This window comes from Geotrypetes seraphini, chromosome 11 (genome assembly GCF_902459505.1).
Source record: "Geotrypetes seraphini chromosome 11, aGeoSer1.1, whole genome shotgun sequence".
Classification (NCBI taxonomy): domain Eukaryota; kingdom Metazoa; phylum Chordata; class Amphibia; order Gymnophiona; family Dermophiidae; genus Geotrypetes; species Geotrypetes seraphini.
The window spans coordinates 9,167,972-9,189,063 of NC_047094.1; the positions used below are offsets into that span (position 1 = coordinate 9,167,972).

The 21,092-nt window shown below is 44.1% G+C and overlaps 2 protein-coding genes across 10 annotated transcripts in view; one reads left to right on the forward strand and one right to left on the reverse strand.

Annotated features, from left to right (window-relative positions):
- Window positions 1-11,898, reverse strand: part of DRC3 (dynein regulatory complex subunit 3) — a 70,307-nt gene extending 58,409 nt beyond the window's left edge. Inside the window, exon 1 of one of the 2 annotated variants that reach the window (XM_033962830.1) lies at window positions 11,728-11,898. The gene's annotated coding sequence lies outside the window, so the exon portion shown is untranslated. Of the gene's footprint in view, window positions 1-11,690 lie in introns of both variants that reach the window. The other variant, XM_033962829.1, reaches the window with a different exon arrangement.
- A 324-nt stretch (window positions 11,899-12,222) lies between these two features.
- The window catches only part of TOM1L2 (target of myb1 like 2 membrane trafficking protein), a 123,754-nt gene continuing 114,884 nt past the window's right edge, over window positions 12,223-21,092 (forward strand). For 2 of the 8 annotated variants that reach the window (XM_033963332.1, XM_033963334.1), the window contains exon 1: window positions 12,229-12,517. In XM_033963332.1, coding sequence (XP_033819223.1) covers window positions 12,466-12,517 — 52 coding nt within the window. In that variant the 5' untranslated portion in view covers window positions 12,229-12,465. Of the gene's footprint in view, window positions 12,518-21,092 lie in introns of all 8 variants that reach the window. The other 6 variants (XM_033963333.1, XM_033963335.1, XM_033963336.1 and 3 more) reach the window with 5 other exon arrangements.

Sequence of the window (21,092 nt, forward strand, 5' to 3'; positions counted from 1 at the left end):
AATAGTCTAGATGAGAAATGATCAAGGAATGAACCAGAATTGTAATAGATTCGGTCTGTAGGATTGAAGTCAATGAGCGAATGATACGAAGTTTATAGAAACAAGTTTTTATTATAGAACTGATGTGATCGTGAAATGATAAATCTTTATCAATAATAACCCCTAAAAGTTTAATTTTTGTTTCCATTTGGATTGGAACTGATTTAATGGCTATTTTTTCAGGTAAGGCTTCAATATTTTTGGTTGAGAATAAGAGTCCACGAGATTTGTTAACATTAAGAGAAAGTTTGTTAGTGTAGAGCCAGTCGTTTATGGAATCCAGTTTATTGTTAATATCTTTAATGTCGGAAGTATTAGAAGTGTCGATTGGATGAAGGAGTTGAATGTCATCTGCATAGGCGAAGATAGTAAATCCAATAGATTGTGCTAAAGTTAGAAGTGGAGATAGAAAGATATTAAATAGTAAAGGTGATAGGATAGAACCTTGTGGAACCCCATAGGTTTGAACTAAGGAAGTCGAAGTTTCGTTCATTGCCTGAACTTTGAAATATTTCCCCTACAAGGAGACAGGCATGTAGGATAAACCAGGATTTACCGCTAAATAATAATAATAATTATTTTTTTTTTATTAATTCTTTATTTGATTATTTATTACAGTACATTAATAACAAATATTCATGAATGACCACAGCAAACTCAATATAGAGAACATTAAAACATAGGCAAATAGTCAACCGTGTCCTAGTCCACATTATCATGGTTGCCAGTATCTTTTTAAAAAGAAAGAAAAAAATTCAAATCCATCAATCTATCATCTAAGGACAGGCAAATGGCATTTATATTTTATACATCATCAAATTATTCCCATCAGGTATAAAAACAAAACAATGGGTAAATGTAAAAAACATAGGGCTCCTTTTACAAAGGTGCGCTAGCATTTTTAGCGCATGCACCGGATTAGCGCACGCTACCCAAAAAACTACCGCCTGCTCAAGAGGAGGCAGTAGTGGGGCATTTTAGCGCACGCTATTCCGCGCGTTAAGGCCCTGACGCACCTTTGTAAAAGGAGTCCATAGTTCTTGTACACCATAAAAGTAAGCTATGGGGTCCTTTTACTAAACTGTGATAAGAAATTGCCTTATGCAGGGTGCTAAGGCCATTTTGCCACAGCCGTAAAAATGCCTTTTCTTGCTATTTAGTTCATTAATGGCCATGAGCTAATGCTGCTATTAGTATCTATTAGTACATAAATATAGGACCGGATACTAACAGGTTTACATCAAAAACTTTTCAAATGAGTAATTGTGAACGCCTCAGTCCCACCACTCCACCGCTGTTAATCCTTGCAACTGCGGGAAGAATCACGTGGCGACTATCATCATTGGCTGTTCTGCATTTGTCACTTATAATTTCTTAAAATTTCTATATAGCTTGCATATATTAGTTTTTTTTGGTGTTTTTAGTTTTTTATATATTCATAAATACATTTAGTAGTACTTATGCACTTATCTCTGCATCCTTCCAAAACCTGGGAGCCAGACCCGACATGTTTCGCGCTATGGCGCTGTATCAAGGGTCTCCCGGCTGGCCGCAGTCATCCGACTCCACAAGAAAAGTTTAAAGGTGAAAGGTGACAGCGGCCACCCGGGAGACCCTTGAAACAGCGCCATAGCGCGAAACATGTCGGGTCTGGCTCCCAGGTTTTGGCAGGATGCAGAGATAAGTGCATAAGTACTACTAAATGTATTTATTAATAATAATAATAATAATAATAATAATAACTTTATTCTTATATACCGCCAACAATCTTGCGATTTCTAGGCGGTTTACAATCAAGAGAAGTGGTTTACAATAAAGAGAAACTGTAAATACAATAAGGAGAAACTGTACATACAGCGAATTAAAGGGTATAGCATTGTACATCTGGTAATTCCAACATTAATAATATTAACAACAGTTTGTGTGCTGCAAGACCAGGAAGTGCCATGCTGCTAACACAAAATTTAGAAATGTTCCATGAATTGAATGGTGTGTTCATGGTTAGTGATTAGGGTTGGGGTTTACAATTTACAGGGTCGGGTATGTGGTGGTATTATGAGGGGGGCTGATGTTCTGGTTCGTTACCTAGGTATTTCAAGAACAGGTAGGTTTTTAGGTGTTTCCTGAATTCGCCATAGTTGTTTGTGTGTGCAATTAGTTTTTCTAAGTCTTTGCCCCATGTGGCTGCCTGGTACGATAGCAGTTGTTGATGAATTTATGAATATATAAAAAACTAAAAACACCAAAAAAACTAATATATGCAAACTCTATAGAAATTTTAAGAAATTATAAGTGACAAATGCAGAACAGCCAATGATGATAGTCGCCACGTGATTCTTCCCGCAGTTGCAAGGATTATTATTAAACATTTTTTTTATTGGTAAAGAGAATAACAACTCACAACCACAGAACACAGATAAGGATTGTAACATTTCCAATAACAGTCAAAAGAGGGCCACCTCCCCCCCAAAGAGGACTGGACTCTGATGTCCTCTCAGGGAACAAAGAGACCCAAACACCCCCCAACAGGCCTGTACCCCACCCTCCCCATGGAGTGGTGGGACTGAGGCGTTCACAATTACTCATTTGAAAAGTTTTTGATGTAAATCTGTTAGTATCCGGTCCTATATTTATGTACTAGTGGAGACTGTTGGACAGATAGTAAACACAAGACACTAGCAGACGAACTATATTGAGCTATTAGTATCTAGGCATTTTTTTTAAATTACCACAAGAACACTTAGGGCTCCTTTTACAAAGGTGCGTTAGGACCTTAACAAGCGGAATAGCGTGCACAAAAGTGCCACATGTGCTAGCCGCTACCGCTTCCTCTTGAGCAGGTGGTAGTTTTTCGGCTAACCCCAGTTCGTTTACAGAAGTTGGATAGTTCAAGATCCAATAGATGCTGGCATTGTGGTTTAAAAGTTGGGACATTAGATCATTTCATATTTTTCTGTCCCTGTATAAATGCCTTTTGGAAGTTAATTTGGCCCCAAATTAATTCATTGTTAGAAAATCATGTTGCCCTTTCATATGATACTATATTATTTGGTACTTCAATGAGATTTAAAAGCCAAATTTCAGCGAATAATAATAAACTTTTATTAATATTAACAGATGTTGCCATTCAGCAGATTACAGGGAATTGGAAAGATTATACTAAATTGAATTATACTTTTTGGTGGAATTCAGTGTGTCATATTTATAAAATGGAAAGGGTATTTGCTCTGCAACAAGGCAATTATAATAAGTTTAAAAAGATTTGGGGGCCATTGACGATTTATTCTGATGATCAGACATCTTAAACACCTAAATATTTTGGCAAGATAAGCGGGGGTGGGATTATGAAGGATAATAATTGATAATTGTTATTTATTAGTATATGGGTGGGAGGGAGGGGCTTCTTATATAATTATCTATTTGGAATATTACAAATAAGAATGTCAAGTGATTAAGATATTTAAGTACATAAGTACATAAGTAGTCGCCTCCACCGGGGCAGACCAGAGGTCCATCCAGCCCAGCGGTCCGCTCACGCGGCGGCCCATCAGGCATATTGCCTGGTCAGCGGTCCCTGACTAATTTTATGCCTACCTCTACACTTATCTCTAAACCTTCCACTGCTCTTATCTGTACCCCTCAATCCCTTTGTCTTCCAGGAACCTATCCAGGTCATCTTTGAAACCCTGTACTGTGCTATTTCTTATCACGGCCTCCGGAAGGGTGTTCCATGTGTCCACCACCCTCTGTGTGAAAAAGAACTTCCTTGCGTTTGTTTTAAACCTGTCCCCCTTCAATTTCATCGAGTGTCCCCTTGTTCTTGTGGTTTCTTTCAAATTGAAAAATCTGTCTTTGTCAACCTTTTCGATGCCCCTCAGGATCTTGAAGGTCTCTATCATATCTCCTCTGAGTCTCCGCTTTTCCAGGGAGAACAGCCCCAGCTTCTTCAGTCTGTCAGTGTATGTAAGGTTTTCCATACCCTTAATCAGTTTAGTTTATGAATGATTGTTGTATACTTGTTGTAATTTTTGAAAATGAATAAAGATTTTAAAAAAAATAAAAAATATATATATATATATATTTACCACGTGGTTAGCAGAAATAAGACGCCCATTTATAGAATTGTACTGAAACAAATTTTTGTCTGCTGATTGTCAAAAATGTAATAAATAATTATCCGAGTGTTTCTACATCTCAGCAGCTCATATTCACAAAAATGTTTGCATATAGCAGACTACATGTGAAAGTTTACTATCCCCCCTTTTATAAAACCACGATAGCAGGTTTTGGCGAAGTCTGGCACGCTGAATGCACTGCGCTGCTCCCGAGTTCCTATGAGTGTCAGGAGCAGCGCAGAGCATTCAGTGCATCGGCCTGCACTAAAAACCCCTTTTGTGGTTTTGTAAAAGGGGGGGTATATATGAATAGGCTTGAATGTGCAAAATGCCATAATTTCAGTGTTTGTAAGCACTTTGCCTGTTTGTTCACTTGATACATAAATACCCCCCGTCTCTGAAATAAAATGTGCAATTCAGTGCATTAACGTCTCTTCCAGTACATTTTACAGGACTCCCCCAGTTGTAGGGTAAACATTTTCAGGAACAGAAAACTGTATCAATTACCTTATTACGAGTAGGATATCTTAAGGGGAATTCAAATCTATTTAAAAACATAAGACATTTGAAATTAAAATGACTGGACACTTGAAATGTAACAGAGCCATGGATTTTCTAACTCACATCATCGTTTTACTGTAATACATATAACATTATCCTTTGCTTTGATCTAAAGCAGTAGATTCAAGAGTAATGTTAGGAAATTCTACTTTACGGAGAGGGTAGTGGATGCCTGGAATAAGCTCCCGAGAGAGGTGATGGAGAGGAAAACGGTGACCAAGTTCAAAGAAGCGTGGGATGAACACAGAGGATCTAGAATCAGAAAATAGTATTAAATATTGAACTAAGGCCAGTACTGGGCAGACTTGCACGGTCTGAGTCTGTATATGGTTGTTTGGGGGAGGATGAGCTGGAGAGGACTTCAATGGCTGGAAGAATGTAGATGGGCTGGAGTACGTTTTTACGGAGATTTCAGCAGTTGGAACTCAAGCACAGTACCGGGTAGAGCTTTGGATTCTTGTCAGAAATAGGTTCAAAATGAATGCAAGGAAGTTTTTTTTCACCCAGAGGGTCGTGGACACTTGGAATGCGCTACCGGAGGAAGTGATCAGGCAGAGTACGGTACAGGGATTCAAACAGAGACTGGATGGATTCCTGAGGGACAAAGGGATCGTGGGATACTGAGAAAGCTAACCAGAAAATAAATGTAGAAACCCAACCAGGTCGTGCAGGTGCAAGACCGGAGGGCTAGGACTTTGATAGGAAGATAGGACTCAATTAGGAAACCAAGGAGGCATGGGGGCCCCTTCTGGTGATTTAGACAGGTCGTGAACTGTTTGGGCCGCCGCGGGAGCGGACTGCTGGGCAGGATGGACCTATGGTCTGACCCGGCGGAGGCACTGCTTATGTTCTTAAATAGCTAAGAAGAAAAAATTTAAAAAATTTAAATTGAATCAGGTTGGGCAGACTGGATGGACCATTCAGGTCTTTATCTGCCGTCATCTACTATGTTACTATGTAACTTCTTCAAGTTAAGTACCATCTCCCAAGTCTTACAAATATCAACCGAGTAACCCCGCCTAAGCTCCACTCAACCTACCCCCATAATAATAGTACTACTGTAATTGTAATGCAATTTCTTCCATTCATCTTTCATATACACACACAATATAATCTTATTATCAATGCAAAATGGTAACCACAAAATTAAAAAACACAAAGCACACTGTACCCAGAGAAAATGTTATCATTTATATATTTTTTGTTTTTTTCAAAGAGGATAAGGCAGATGACTTTAAAATATGCAATGTCACCTCAGGAATAGCTACAAAAAAATAGACAAATAGTGCAAAATATAGACAGCAGATATAAATTCTCAAACCTGACCCATTTCAATTACTAAACTGAAAATAAAATCTATCTTTGTTGTCTGGTGATTTTATTAGTCTCTGGTTGCACTTCCTTCTGACTGTGCATCCAACTCTTCTTTCTTTCTGCCTCCTGCGTGCTTCCTCTCCTCCGGACCTCATTCTCTTACCCAATCAACATTTCTCTGTCCCTCCATGAGCCCAACTTTTCTTCCTCTCTTCTCCACTCCCATTGGCAACATGTCTCCCTCTCTCTCTCTCACTGTCCATCTGTCTTTCTCTCATTCCCTCCCTTGCAGCAAAGGGAGTAGGGAGAGAGAGAGAGAGAAAGCGAGATCCATGGTGCATCGCTCCCACCCCCCTCTACTACCACATCCAATATGTCTCCTTCTCTTATCCCACAGATCATGTGCAGCATCTTTCACCACTGCCCACCAGCCCCATGTCCAACATTTATCCTTCATAGACATAGAAACATAGAAATAGACGGCAGATAAGGGCCACGGCCCATCTAGTCTGCCCATCCCAATGACCCTCCCCTACCTTTCTCTGTGAGTAGATCCCATGTGTCTATCCCATTTGGCCTTAAAATCAGGCACGCTGCTGGCCTCAATCACCTGAAGTGGAAGACTATTCCAGCGATCAACCACCCTTTCAGTGAAAAAGAATTTCCTGGTGTCCCTGTGCAGTTTCCCGCCCCTGATTTTCCACGGATGCCCCCTTGTTGCCGCGGGACCTTGAAAAAGAAGATATCTTCTTCCACCTCGATGCGGCCCATGAGATACTTGAATGTCTCGATCATGTCACCCCTCTCTCTGCGTTACTCGAATGAGTATAGCTGCAACTTATCCAGCTGTTCCTCGTTCGGAAGATCCTTGAGTCCCGAGACCATCCGGGTGGCCATTCTCTGGACCGACTCCAGTCTCAGCACATCCTTACGGTAATGCGGCCTCCAGAATTGCACACAGTATTCCAGGTGGGGCCTCATCATGGATCTATACAATGGCATAATGACTTCAGGCTTACGGCTGACGAAACTCCTAAATATGCAACCTATGATTTGCCTTGCCTTGGATGAAGCTTGCTCCACTTGATTGGCAGCCTTCATGTTCTGTCACCCCTCTCCAGCACAAGCCACATCTCTCCTTCTATTCCCTCCACCACTATGTCCAACATTTCTCCCCCTTACATCCCTTTCAATCTGTCCCACTGTTCCCTCCCCACAACCATACATCCAACATTTCTTCCCCCTCTCATCCTTCTCTTCCCCATGCATCTCTACCTCACTATTCTTTCTCTCTATGCCCAACAATTTTCCTCTTTCTTCCATTCCCCGTGCACCATCTTTTTCCCTCTCACACACACTCATGCCCAAGTCTCCCTTTCTATTCCTTCCCTCCCTTCTGTGTCCCAAATTCATGCCCCTCCCTTCCTCTACCCACATACATCTTTTCCCCTCTACCTTTTCTCTCCCAGCCATGTGCATCTCCTCTCTCTGTTTCATTCCATTCAAGTTCAAGTTTCATTATTTTTAATATACCGACCATCAACAAGTATCTAGCCGGTTTACAATGCTAAAATAAAATAAAAGATTAAAATAATACTTAAAGGAAGGGGGAGAGTGAACATTAAAAGACATGTTCATCTTCTTCCTCTCTCTTCTTTTCCTCTTCATCCATGTGCATATCTTTCCTTTCTCTTCAGTTCCCCTTCCCTCTCCTCTATCCATGTGCATTTCCTCCTCCCCTTCCTCTCTATCCCATAAGCATATCCCTTCTCCTCCATGTCCGGCATTTCCCCATACCCATCCAGCCAGCCTTACCAACTCTCTCCATTTCCCTACATCCTTCAGTCCATTGCTCCCTCTCTCCTCCTCTAACCTTCCACCATCTGCTGCCCTACCACTGCCTGACCCAGAATCTGGATTCCACACAGGGCCCAGCACCAGCGCTAACTTCAACGAAGAGCCTTCATGTCCACATGCTCAGGACGGCCCTTCGGCTCCACCCACTTTGACCTGTTTGCATCAGAAGGGCGGTACAAACAGAGCCTCACAACTTGAAGGTTCTAGAATTGGCTTGGTGTTGCTCAACCTGTGGGGCCACTCTGGCTGATGAAAAAACCTCCATCTTCTGCCACCCTCCCGCTGCCTGTCAGTGAGTCTATACAAGCTCCGGAACTGGTGCTAATTTAACTGACGCAGAGCCTTCAAGTCTTTCCGCTTGTGAGGCCCTGTTGGTACTGCCCCTCTGATGCAAATGTGTCAAAGTGGGTGGAGCTGACAGGACCTTCCTGAGCACGTGGATGTGAAGGCTCTTCAGCAAAGAGGGGTTTGCCACTGGAGAAAGGGAGGTGGGAGACCTGCGCCATGTACCCCCCACAAGTGGCTCATATACCGTACCACATGTTGAGAAACACTGATCTAAAGTATTGGTAGAGTCCAACAGTTAGTCAAGAAATATACTGTTAGTCCAATAGAATGGTATCATTCTTATATTTATATTTTTTTCATCTTAATTTCTCAATGAAAAAGAGGGAACCTATCATTTAGTGGAACAAAAAGAAAGGGAAAGTGGGAATAAGTTTGTGTAACAGGAAACATCCTAGTGGTTAAAGTGATGGACTGAGAACCAAAGATGCCAAGGTTCAAATCCTGGTTCTTCCATTAACAATTCTTGTGACATTGGGTACATCACTTTGGGCTCCTTTTACAAAGCTGCGGTGGCAATTCCCAGTGTGACAAATGCAATGAAGCATCATTCAATTTCTATGAGCTTTCTCACATTTGCCGTGCCAGGAACATCTTTGTATAAGAGGCTCTTTCTTTTCCTTTCTCTCAGGTACCCACTTGGACTGAAAGTGGTGAGCACCTATTTCTATAACTGCATCTGGACACCTGGATTCCATCGTTGAAAATTAAAATAAGCTGGTATCGGTGTGTTCAAAGTCTAGGCACTTGCAGTTACACCTGTAGTAACTGTGGATGCCTAAATACGGTAAAGCATAAATTGCTTGCCTATGTGGCAGCCCTGTCCATGTCCTTCCTACGATTCATTCATATGAATACCCTCCTTGCAATCACATGCTATGCCACTTATGTGCATCCATACAGAATAGCACCTAGGTGAACTACTGCTACATTTGCATGTTAAATGTACTCTTGCCTGCAAAAACGATACAGATATTCCATTTTTTGTAAAACTGATGGAAGGTCTGGTTAACACTGAATTGATGAATTATTTAGATCAATTTTCTGTCTTACATGACTCCCAATCTGTATTTTGTCTCCTCCATAGCTTCTTTACTAAATCATCTTCACAAATTATTCTGTATAGGTATGAGTGCACTGGTCTTACAGTTTGATTTGAGCAGTGCATTTGATGTCGTGGATCATGGAATTCTGGTTAACTGTTTAAATGCAATTGGTATTTCAGGTTGTATTCTCCAATTGTTTGAAGGATTTTTAAAATATCAAACTTATCAGGCTCGTAGTGATGAACAACATTCTCGTGTCTAGAGTAACACAAGTGGAGTTCCGCAGGCCAGGGTTCTCCACTTTCTCCCTCACTGTTCAATCTTTATTTGGCATCCTTAGGCAATAAACTAACAAGTCTAAGCTTGAAATTATATAATTATGCAGATGACATCAACTATTGTAGTCCCCATTTCTTCGTTCACATTGGATACTGAAAATTTCTTATCATCCATAATTATGGGGTCCTTTTACTAAGGGGAGCTAGCCGATTTAGCGCGCTAAATATTATCGCACGCTAAACAGTAACGCGTCCATTATATCCTATGGACACGTTAGCGTGCACTAATATGTAGTGCACCTTAGTTAAAGGACCCCTATGTTTGTTGAACAATGGTCAAAAGAATTTAGACTGAAATTAAATGCTAAAAAAACTAAAAAATTTTTTTCAAGTCCAGCTAATACGATTAAAGAAAATTCTTTAACGTTGAATGGAATTAATTTTCCTATCAGTCCCGTTATTAAAATCTTAGGAGTATATCTTGACCGAAACTTAGGGCTCCTTTTATGAAGGTGCGTTAGGGCCTTAACGCACGGAACGGCTAGCGCGCAATATAGCGCACACTATTCTGGTGCGTGCGCTAAAAACGCTAGTGCACCTTCGTAAAAGGAACCCTTATTATTCGATGCTCAACTTGATGCTTTAGTAAAAAAACATTTTTTCACACTATGGAAGCTTCGCAATCTTATTTTGACTTTTCGTCTTTTAGACTGATTGTGCAGTCCTTGGTTCTGAGTACTTTAGATTATTATAACATCGTTTATCTAGGTTATCAAAAAATCATTAGGAGGATTCGAATCATCCAAAAAATCAGAACATGTAACACCGTACTATCGAAAGTTGCACTGGCTTCCGGTAGAGGCAAGAATAATTTTTAAATCTGCCTGTATTTGTTATAAAATATTATGGTCTTATACCAAGTTACCATGTAGATCATTTTGAACTAGTAGAAAATAGATGTTCTTCACGAAACACAACCTTAATTTTTTCCCCCCTCAAAAGGTTGATAAATATGTTTAATCTAGATAAGTTCATCATTTCTTAATGTTATATTTTATATATAGGGCTCCTTTTACTAAGGGCTGCCGTGTGAACAGACTGCTGGGCATGATGGACCACTGGTCTGACCCAGCAGCGGCAATTCTTATGTTTTTATGTTCTTATAAAACTCACTTGTATACCACAAATACCATTAAGTTCTATGCGGTTCAAAAAGCCTAATAATACAATATCTAATTTTTAAAAAATTCCCTAAAAAGATATGTCTTTAAGGCACGTATAAATTGTTGATACGAATTTGAGACTATGAATATGCATGTTAAATCCCTAGTCCATGAGGCTGCCTGAAAAGATAACAATCGATCCTGAAATTTCTTATATTTACAACCCAGGGGTGTCAAAGTTCCTCCTCGAGGGCCGCAATCCAGTCGGGTTTTCAGGATTTCCCCAATGAATATGCAAAAGATCTATTTGCCTTATTCGACAAATATGTCAACTAAACTTAAACTACACCTGTCTCTTTTTCCTTTTTCTTTTACCTAATATGTCCCCGCTGAAAAAATTCTAAACAAACAGTATTATGTAATTCACCACTTTATCAAAAAGGACCTCTCTGGATTTCTAAACAAACTGTATATTATAATTGCTGCATTTCTAAGATTCTGTAGACTGTAATTTCTCTATCTGCATATTGTAATTGTCCAGCTCTCTTCAGTTGTAAACCGCCTAGAAGTCGCAAGATTATGGCGGTATAGAAGAATAAAGTTATTATTATTATTTGCATGCATTGCTTTTATTGTATGCTAATAGATCTCATGCATATTCATTGCAGAAATCCTGAAAACCCCTCGAACAGGGGCTTTGACACCCCTGTTACAACCCTTTACAGAAGGGCATGAAAATAATGAATGAGGTTTTCCAGAATGTTTACAATTTGTCCTGATAAAAGATTCCATGAGATACCCAGGAATTGAACCTGTTAGTGCCTTAGGTGTGTCCTATTTATGAAGTTCCTTTCTTTTATATTATTTCTTCCTCTGAGAACTGGCCTAAGCTTCGGCGGGATATCAAATTTTAATAAACATGGAGGGGGGAACCATGTGGTGGGGGAGGGTACGCGCAGAAGTGTCACTTACGCGCATGCGTCAGGGTCTAGACTAGTCCTTTTTGCACCTGAAGAACACTTCTCCCCACTGCACAGCGCTGTATAACTCCAGGAGGGTCCCAAAAATGTTAAACACCGTTAAGGACCAAGTCCAGCGGATCCAAGGCGGGAAGATCAGGTCCGGCGTCCCCGTGCGCTGCTTCCGTGAGAGGAGGCCCTTGGCGTCGCGGCGTCGCTAGGAGACGCGTCACGTGACCAGGCGAGTAGCGCTTTTAATCCCCCCCTCTTTTGTTTAATTAAAAAAAAGGTGAATGTAGAGCGCAATAACAACTCCAAAACGTATTACATCCTAATATATACATTTTTAAAATAACGTGTTGAAACTAAATAAAAAATATTAATACGGTTCGAAAGAGCCAATCAGAATCCGAGGTGTCAATGACCTCATAGACGCAGCTACGGATTTCACCAATTGGAATGTGGGGAAGCAACCCGCGCTGGTTGGCCGCGCTCCACGGGCGGGTTCTCTGGCGTGGGCTTGCAGCGACTACACCCTAAAGCCCAATGAGACAAAACACCGGGCTCGCGAAATGTGACGGACAGGGAGAATAACGAATTGGAATTCGTCTACGTCTGATGGGCGGGGTCTGAGAATGACACGCGTGATGGACGGGCGTTAGGAACAATCGGGCAAGAGGTCTGGGCCAGCGGTCCAATTGGCGGCTTGAGTGGGCTGAGCTCCGGCGGCGTCTCCTCCCTCTCGGGAAAGAGCCTGACAGAGGGGCCGATTGTTTGTTGTCATCAAGATGGAGTTTCTGCTGGGGAACCCGTTCAGCACTCCCGTGGGCCAGTGTATCGGTAAGGCGCCTTTCCTCTTCTCTACGCGCTCAGGCAGCGAGGAGGGCCGCGCTCGTGCCCTTGGCAAAGGTGACAGGGCTCCGAGGGTGGGGACAGAGAGGTCTGCGCGTCGCCCAGCGTCAATGAGCGCGGCCCCTGGACTGTCAGAGGCTCCCGGAGCTCCGGACCCAGGGGGCGGGGATTGACCTGTGACAGACAGAGCTCTGGAGCAGGGGCGGGGCTGACCTTAGTGATTGACACAGCTCTGGAGTAGGGGGCGGGGACTGAGCTCATTGTATTGACAGCTCTGGAGCAGAGGGCGGGGACTGACCTTAGTGACTGGCACAGCTCTGGAACAGGGGACGGAGACTGAGCTCATTGATATTGACAGCTCTGGAGTAGGGGGGCGGACATTGACCTTAGTGATTGACACAGCTCTGGAGCAGGGGGTGGGGACTGACCTTAGTGACTGACACAGCTCTGGAGCAGGGGACGGAGACTGAGCTCATTGATATTGACAGCTCTGGAGTAGAGGGCGGGGACTGACCATAGTGACTGACACAGCTCTGGAGCAGGGGGCGGACACTGAGCTCATTGATATTGACAGCTCTGGAGTAGGGGGCGGGGACTGACCTTAGTGATTGACACAGCTCTGGAGTAGGGGGCGGGGACTGAGCTCATTGTATTGACAGCTCTGGGGCAGGGGGCGGGGACTGAGCTCATTGATATTGACAGCTCTGGAGTAGGGGGCAGGGACTGACCTTAGTGACTGGCACAGCTCTGGAGCAGGGGGTGGAGTCTGAGCTCATTGATATTGACAGCGCTCTGGAGTAGGGGGCGGGGACTGACCTTAGTGACTGACACAGCTCTGGAGCAGGGGGCGGAGACTGAGCTCATTGATATTGACAGCTCTGGAGTAGGGGGCGGGGACTGACCTTAGTGATTGACACAGCTCTGGAGTAGGGGGCGGGGTCTGAGCTCATTGTATTGACAGCTCTGGAGCAGGGGGCGGGGACTGAGCTCATTGATATTGACAGCTCTGGAGTAGGGGGCGGGAATTGACCTTAGTGACTGGCACAGCTCTGGAGCAGGGGGTGGAGTCTGAGCTCGTTGATATTGACAGAGCTCTGGAGTAGGGGGCAGGGACTGAACTCATTGATATTGACAGAGCTCTGGAGCAGGAGTGGGGTCTGAGCTCATTGATATTGACAGCTCTGAAGTAGGGGGTGAGGACTGACCTTAGTGACTGGCACAGCTCTGGGGCAGGGGGTGGAGTCTGAGCTCATTGATATTGACAGAGCTCTGAAGCAGGGGCGGAGACTGAGCTCATTGATATTGACAGAGCTTAGTACCAGGGGGTGGGGATTGACCTTAATGACTGAGCTCTGGAGCAGGGGGCAGAGACTGAGCTCATTGATATTGGCAGAGCTCTGGAGTAGGGGGCAGGGACTGACCTTAGTGACTGGCACAGCTCTGGAGCAGGGGGTGGAATCTGAGCTCATTGATATTGACACAGCTTTGGAGTAGAGGGTGGGGATTGACCTTAATGACTGAGCTCTGGAGCAGGGGGCGGAGACTGAGCTCATTGATATTGACAGAGCTCTGGAGTAGGGGGCTGGGACTGACCTTAGTGACTGGCACAGCTCTGGAGCAGGGGGTGGAGTCTGAGCTCATTGATATTGACAGCGCTCTGGAGTAGGGGGCGGGGACTGACCTTAGTGACTGACACAGCTCTGGAGCAGGGGGCGGAGACTGAGCTCATTGATATTGACAGCTCTGGAGTAGGGGGCAGGGACTGACCTTAGTGATTGACACAGCTCTGGAGTAGGGGGCGGGGTCTGAGCTCATTGTATTGACAGCTCTGGAGCAGGGGGCGGGGACTGAGCTCATTGATATTGACAGCTCTGGAGTAGGGGGCGGGAATTGACCTTAGTGACTGGCACAGCTCTGGAGCAGGGGGTGGAGTCTGAGCTCGTTGATATTGACAGAGCTCTGGAGTAGGGGGCAGGGACTGACCTTAGTGACTGGCACAGCTCTGGAGCAGGGGGTGGAGTCTGAGCTCATTGATATTGACACAGCTTTGGAGTAGAGGGTGGGGATTGACCTTAATGACTGAGCTCTGGAGCAGGGGGCGGAGACTGAGCTCATTGATATTGACAGAGCTCTGGAGTAGGGGGCAGGGACTGACCTTAGTGACTGGCACAGCTCTGGAGCAGGGGGTGGAGTCTGAGCTCATTGATATTGACACAGCTTTGGAGTAGAGGGTGGGGATTGACCTTAATGACTGAGCTCTGGAGCAGGGGGCGGAGACTGAGCTCATTGATATTGACAGAGCTCTGGAGTAGGGGGCTGGGACTGACCTTAGTGACTGGCACAGCTCTGGAGCAGGGGGTGGAGTCTGAGCTCATTGATATTGACAGCGCTCTGGAGTAGGGGGCGGGGACTGACCTTAGTGACTGACACAGCTCTGGAGCAGGGGGCGGAGACTGAGCTCATTGATATTGACAGCTCTGGAGTAGGGGGCGGGGACTGACCTTAGTGATTGACACAGCTCTGGAGTAGGGGGCGGAGTCTGAGCTCATTGTATTGACAGCTCTGGAGCAGGGGGCGGGGACTGAGCTCATTGATATTGACAGCTCTGGAGTAGGGGGCGGGAATTGACCTTAGTGACTGGCACAGCTCTGGAGCAGGGGGTGGAGTCTGAGCTCGTTGATATTGACAGAGCTCTGGAGTAGGGGGCAGGGACTGACCTTAGTGACTGGCACAGCTCTGGAGCAGGGGGTGGAGTCTGAGCTCATTGATATTGACACAGCTTTGGAGTAGAGGGTGGGGATTGACCTTAATGACTGAGCTCTGGAGCAGGGGGCGGAGACTGAGCTCATTGATATTGACAGAGCTCTGGAGTAGGGGGCAGGGACTGACCTTAGTGACTGGCACAGCTCTGGAGCAGGGGGTGGAGTCTGAGCTCATTGATATTGACACAGCTTTGGAGTAGAGGGTGGGGATTGACCTTAATGACTGAGCTCTGGAGCAGGGGGCGGAGACTGAGCTCATTGATATTGACAGAGCTCTGGAGTAGGGGGCAGGGACTGACCTTAGTGACTGGCACAGCTCTGGAGCAGGGGGTGGAGTCTGAGCTCATTGATATTGACACAGCTTTGGAGTAGAGGGTGGGGATTGACCTTAATGACTGAGCTCTGGAGCAGGGGGCGGAGACTGAGCTCATTGATATTGACAGAGCTCTGGAGTAGGGGGCAGGGACTGACCTTAGTGACTGGCACAGCTCTGGAGCAGGGGGTGGAGTCTGAGCTCATTGATATTGACACAGCTTTGGAGTAGAGGGTGGGGATTGACTTTAATGACTGAGCTCTGGAGCAGGGGGCGGAGACTGAGCTCATTGATATTGACAGAGCTCTGGAGTAGGGGGCAGGGACTGACCTTAGTGACTGACACAGCTCTGGAGCAGAGGGCGGAGACTGTATTCAATGATATTGACAGAGCTCTGGAGCAGGGGGTGGGGACTGACCTTAGTGACTGACACATCTGTGGACCAGGGTGTGGAATCTGACCTCAGTGACACTGACTGAGTTCTGGACTAGGGGGCAAGGACTGATCTTAGTGATAGGCATGGGATCTTTGGGTCTGATTTAGGTATTGACTGTAGTAACAAGCCATAGATCTCTTAGCAGGTGACTAAATCTCATTAAAATAGGTAAAGATGGTCCCATGTAAACAAGTTGTGAATTGCCCAGGGACTGCCACTTATGTGGTGGTTTCCCAGCAGACTATCAGTAGATGGTTTGACATTTTCTTCCTCCAGTTATCTTTATCCCAAGGCTAAGGCTGGGTATTCATTCTTTTACTGACCAAAAGTGGATGGATGGCTGAGTTGGCTAGAAGCTGGCTACCTTATAGAAATCCTGTTAGCACAAGGTTCAAACTCAGGTTGTGGGTGTAGTAGGCAAGTGATCTGTTTATATGCAAAGGAAGGGTTTGCAAGCTTTTCTGCCAGAAAGGATGATGTGCTTAGAACAGATCACTTTTTATGTTAATTATTGACATGCCAGCAAAGTCTTATTGAGATGAATGTTCTGGTTCAGTGTTTTGATCACTTTGCTGTTTGCAATATTTACATCGATCAAAGTTTGATTTCTAAAACGCAGCCAGGTCTGTGTTGGTGAACAATACAGGAAGCCTGCTGTCACCCTGGAAAGTGTTCCAGTGGTCCAGAAATGGGCCTGAAACTGAGTTCTAGTATCCGCACTGTGATTCAAAATGAACCCACCCATTTGCCAGGCTGGCACTCGACCTTAGGATGTGAAATGCCTTCTCTAGTACTGTAGAAAGAATCTGGAGAGGAGATACTTAAATGTTCTTGTTGAGAACCAGATTGATGATAAAGATTTGGTAGCATTTCCTTGTTTCATATAACAAAAGAAGGCAGGAATTCTATCACAAATGTATAACTCCTACTTATCACTTATATAGCACTGAAAGGCATACGCAGTGCTGCAGATTTTGACATTTATAGATGGTCCCTGATCGGAAGAGCTTACAATCTAACTTGGACAGACAGACATGACATAGGGTTGGGGATGCAGAACACAAGGCGAGAGGAGTTAGGAGTCGAAAGCACTCTCAGAGGTGGGCTGACATTTATAGACGGTCCCTGCTCGGAAGAGCTTACAATCCAACTTGGACAGACATGACATATAGGGTTGGGGATGCAGAACCCAAGGTGAAAAGAGTCGAATGCACTCTCAGAGGTGGGGTTTTAACTGGGCCTTGAACTTTGGCTGGAGACGGAGCCCGCCATAGAGATTTGGGCAGCTTGTTCCAAGCATATGGCGCAGCAAGGCAGAAGGGACAGAGTCTGGAGTTGGCAGTTGAAGAGAAGGGCACAGATAGGAGGGATTTATCAGCTGAGCGGAGTCATGGGGGGGAGGTAAGTGAAAAGAGATAGTGAGGGGCAGCTGAGTGGGTGCATTTGTAGGACGGTAAGAGGAGTTTGAACTGTAGTCTGAAACAGATGGGAAGCCAATGAAGCGACTTTAGGAGAGGGGTAACGTGAGTATAGTAGCTCTCCCGGAATATAAGTCATGCAGCCGAATTCTGGACAGATTGGAGGAGAGCGAGATGGCTAAGCGGAAAGCCTGAGAGTAGCGAGTTGCAGTAGTCTAAGTGTGAGATGATGAGGGCATGGATAAGTGTTTTGATAGTGTGCTCAGAGAGGAAGGGTCGGATTTTGGTAATATAGAGGAAGAAGCGGCAGGTTTTAATCATATGTTGTATCTGGGCAGTGAAGGAGAGAGAGGAGTCAAAGACGACCCCGAGATTACGAGCAGATAAAACGGGAAGGATGAGTGTTGTCCACAGAGATGGAGAACGAGGGAAGCAGAGTTGTGGGTAATTCAATAAGAGATTTCCAAAATGGTGTCGCTAAGAAAGTGCCTATTTGAACCTTATTCTACAAAGAAAGTAAGGTGCCTACTTTTCTTGATGGAATACGAGCATAAGTGACCCAAAACACATCATTCTCAAGGTACAGATCCAAGAACTCCCCCGAAATTTGCGTGGTTCTGTTCCAGGACCCCCAGCAAATTTTGAAAAACCACGAATGGAAAGCAGGAGAGGGCAGCTGGAGCGTCGGCGGGTGAAGGAAATCACTCGCAGTCTGCTCCGACCGCCTCTTCCTGTAGTAAAGTCGGGCTACACCAATCAAGAGCTGCTTTGACACGCCGCCCGATTTTACTACAGGAAGAAGAGGTCGGAGCAGACCACGAATGACCGGGCCTGCGATTCGTGAACCGTGAATTCGCGGGGGAACACTGTACTTCCACTAGCTACAGAGCTGGTGTAAATGCTGGCACTTAGATTGCACAAAGATTATACGCTCATGTAAGCACCTACCTGCAGAGTACAGCACCAGTGTATCTAGATCGCATCGCCAGACTCCATATGTATGCACATGCAGTCACCTACATGACTAGATGACTTGGGGGTTCCATATTTGTAAAAGTAAAAAGGAGGACATGTGCCCTCATCCCCACACAAACTGAGTCCCTCCTCTTCGTCCCTGAGCTCGGGGCCACGTCTGGAGAGCCTCTGAACATGCGCGGATAAGACGTGATGACATGCTTGGAAGCCGTCCAGATGCGGCCCTGAGCTCTGGCAGAGCTGGCGCCTTCCAAAACCCGGACAAACTGCCGGGTTTTCCAAAATCTGTTTGACTAACCAGACAGTTCAGGTAAATCCGGACATCTGAGATGACGAGATCAGACCCTGAGGCACATCAGGTTTTCAGGATGTCCTTAATGAATACGCATGAGAGAGATTTACATGCATTGACTCCTTGGTATGTAAATCTATCTAATGCATATTTATTGCGGATATCCTGAAAACCTGATAATCCTAGCCATCCAAAATCCGATGGCTCCTTATAGAATTGTCACCATAAACAATTTAATTTTCCTTTGCATTGGTGAATTGAAAATTATCATAGAAAAAGGTACAGAGAAGGGCGACGAAAATGATAAAAGGTTTGGGACAACTTTCCTATGAGGAGAAGTTAAAGTGGCTAGGGCTCTTCAGCTTGGAGAAGAGACGGCTCAGGGGTGATATGATAGAGGTTTATTTCTTTTTTTTTTTTTTATATTTTATTTATAAATTTTTCATTCTTACAATATTTTAATTGTACATATAAACTTCGAATAGTACATGAAAATTTGTGATTACAAATAATTCATTTATCACATAACATATATCCCTCCCATTTTATATTAGAATGGGGAGGGGAAGGGAATGTATAATATATGAATTTAAATAATGATAGAGGTTTATAAAATAACGAGCGGAAAGGGGGAGTTGTTCTTGATGTGCTATTGGGGTCAGGGACTATTTTTTGGTTCTGGGGGGTTCAGTGATAGTGATGTTCCTTTGATAGTCAGGAGCATTATGAGTTGTATTGTGCGTTGTGTTTGTATTTTCTGAAAAATTTAATATTGTGGAACAAGTAGATGTCAATCGCTTGTTCACGCCTTCCAAAAATACTAGGACTAGGGGGCATGTGATGAAGCTACTAAGTAGTAGATTTAAAACAAACTGCTGAAAATATTTCTTCCCACAACATGTAATTAAACTCTAGAATTCGTTGCCGGAGAATGTGGTGAAATCAGCCTAACGGGGTTTAAAAAAGGTTTGGATCATTTCCTAAAAGGCAAGTCCATAAGCCATTATTGAGATGACTTGGGGAAATCCACTGTTTATTCCAGCATCGAATCTGTTTTACTACTTAGGACCTGGGTTGGCCACGGTTGGAAACAGGGTACTTGGTTTGATAGATCTTTGGTCAGTCTTATGTTCTTATCAAAATTTGATTTTAGCATTAGCAAAAATGGGAATTGTGTTGACTCCATTTGTAGCTTCCTGGCTGTTAAGTTTGGTTTTCTCTGGTTTTATGGTTGAGCAAATTATATACCAGTTATATTGAACCTGGATGAGTCGATATTCAAAGGCATTTGCATTTTAGCAGTGGCCACTAAATATATAAGCCCCTAACCTTAAATATTTGGTGGATGCCACTGCAGATCATCCCGGCACCGTCTGAATAGTTGCCAATATTCTTCCGTTATCCGTTACAGCTATGCTTTTTGACTTAGGATGGCCAAAAAGCTGATATAAAGCAAAGTGCATAACTGAACGGATAACAGCTTCATATCCATAAAGCAGTGACACTCACCTCTGACCTATTAAAAACTGTGCTGAGATTTTGGCTTTTTGGTAAATGTATTAGAAGTAAAGATCCTGGTTGATTGCACTACAAAATTTAGCTCTTGCTACGGAGCAAACTAGGTCCACCCTGTTGTTGATCTATTCTAATGAATCTGATAAGGTATTAATTTTGAAGATGTATTATTGTATATACTCGAATATAAACCTAGATTTGGGGGCAAGAAAAATGGCCCAAAAATGGGGATCTCGGTTTATATTCGAGTCGTATTACTTAGGGCTCCTTTTACTAAGGTGCGCTAGCGTTTTTAGCACACGCAGGAAATTACCGCGCGCTACGCTTCTAGAACTAACGCCAGCTCGATGCTGGCGTTAAGGTCTAGCGCGTAGGGCAATGTAGCGCACGCTATTCCGCGCTTTAAACCCTAGCACACCTTAGTAAAAGGAGCCCTTAGTATTTCTATAGTGCTACTAGATGTACACAGCACCGTACACTAAACATATAAGAGACAATCCTTGCTCAAAAGAGCTTATAATCTAATTAAGAGAGACAAATCAACAGGGGTTAGGGAGGGGATGATAAAACAGACATGGACCCATCTCAGGCCTCTCCCCAGGCCTATCTTAAACTCTGCTGGTCCTCCTGTGCTCCTGCCCTGTGCAGTCTCGCTACTCAAAATGGCTGTCACAAGTTCCCACAGTAACCTTGTGAGACTTCCGTGAGTTCGTTGTATATTTGAGTCATCCCTTTTTCCCTCTTTTTTTTTTGGGGGGGGGAAGCTTACCTCGGTTTATATTCAGATAGGCTTATATTCGAGTATATACGGTATGTTAAAAATAAGGAAGCTAAATTTTGGGCTCCTTTTAC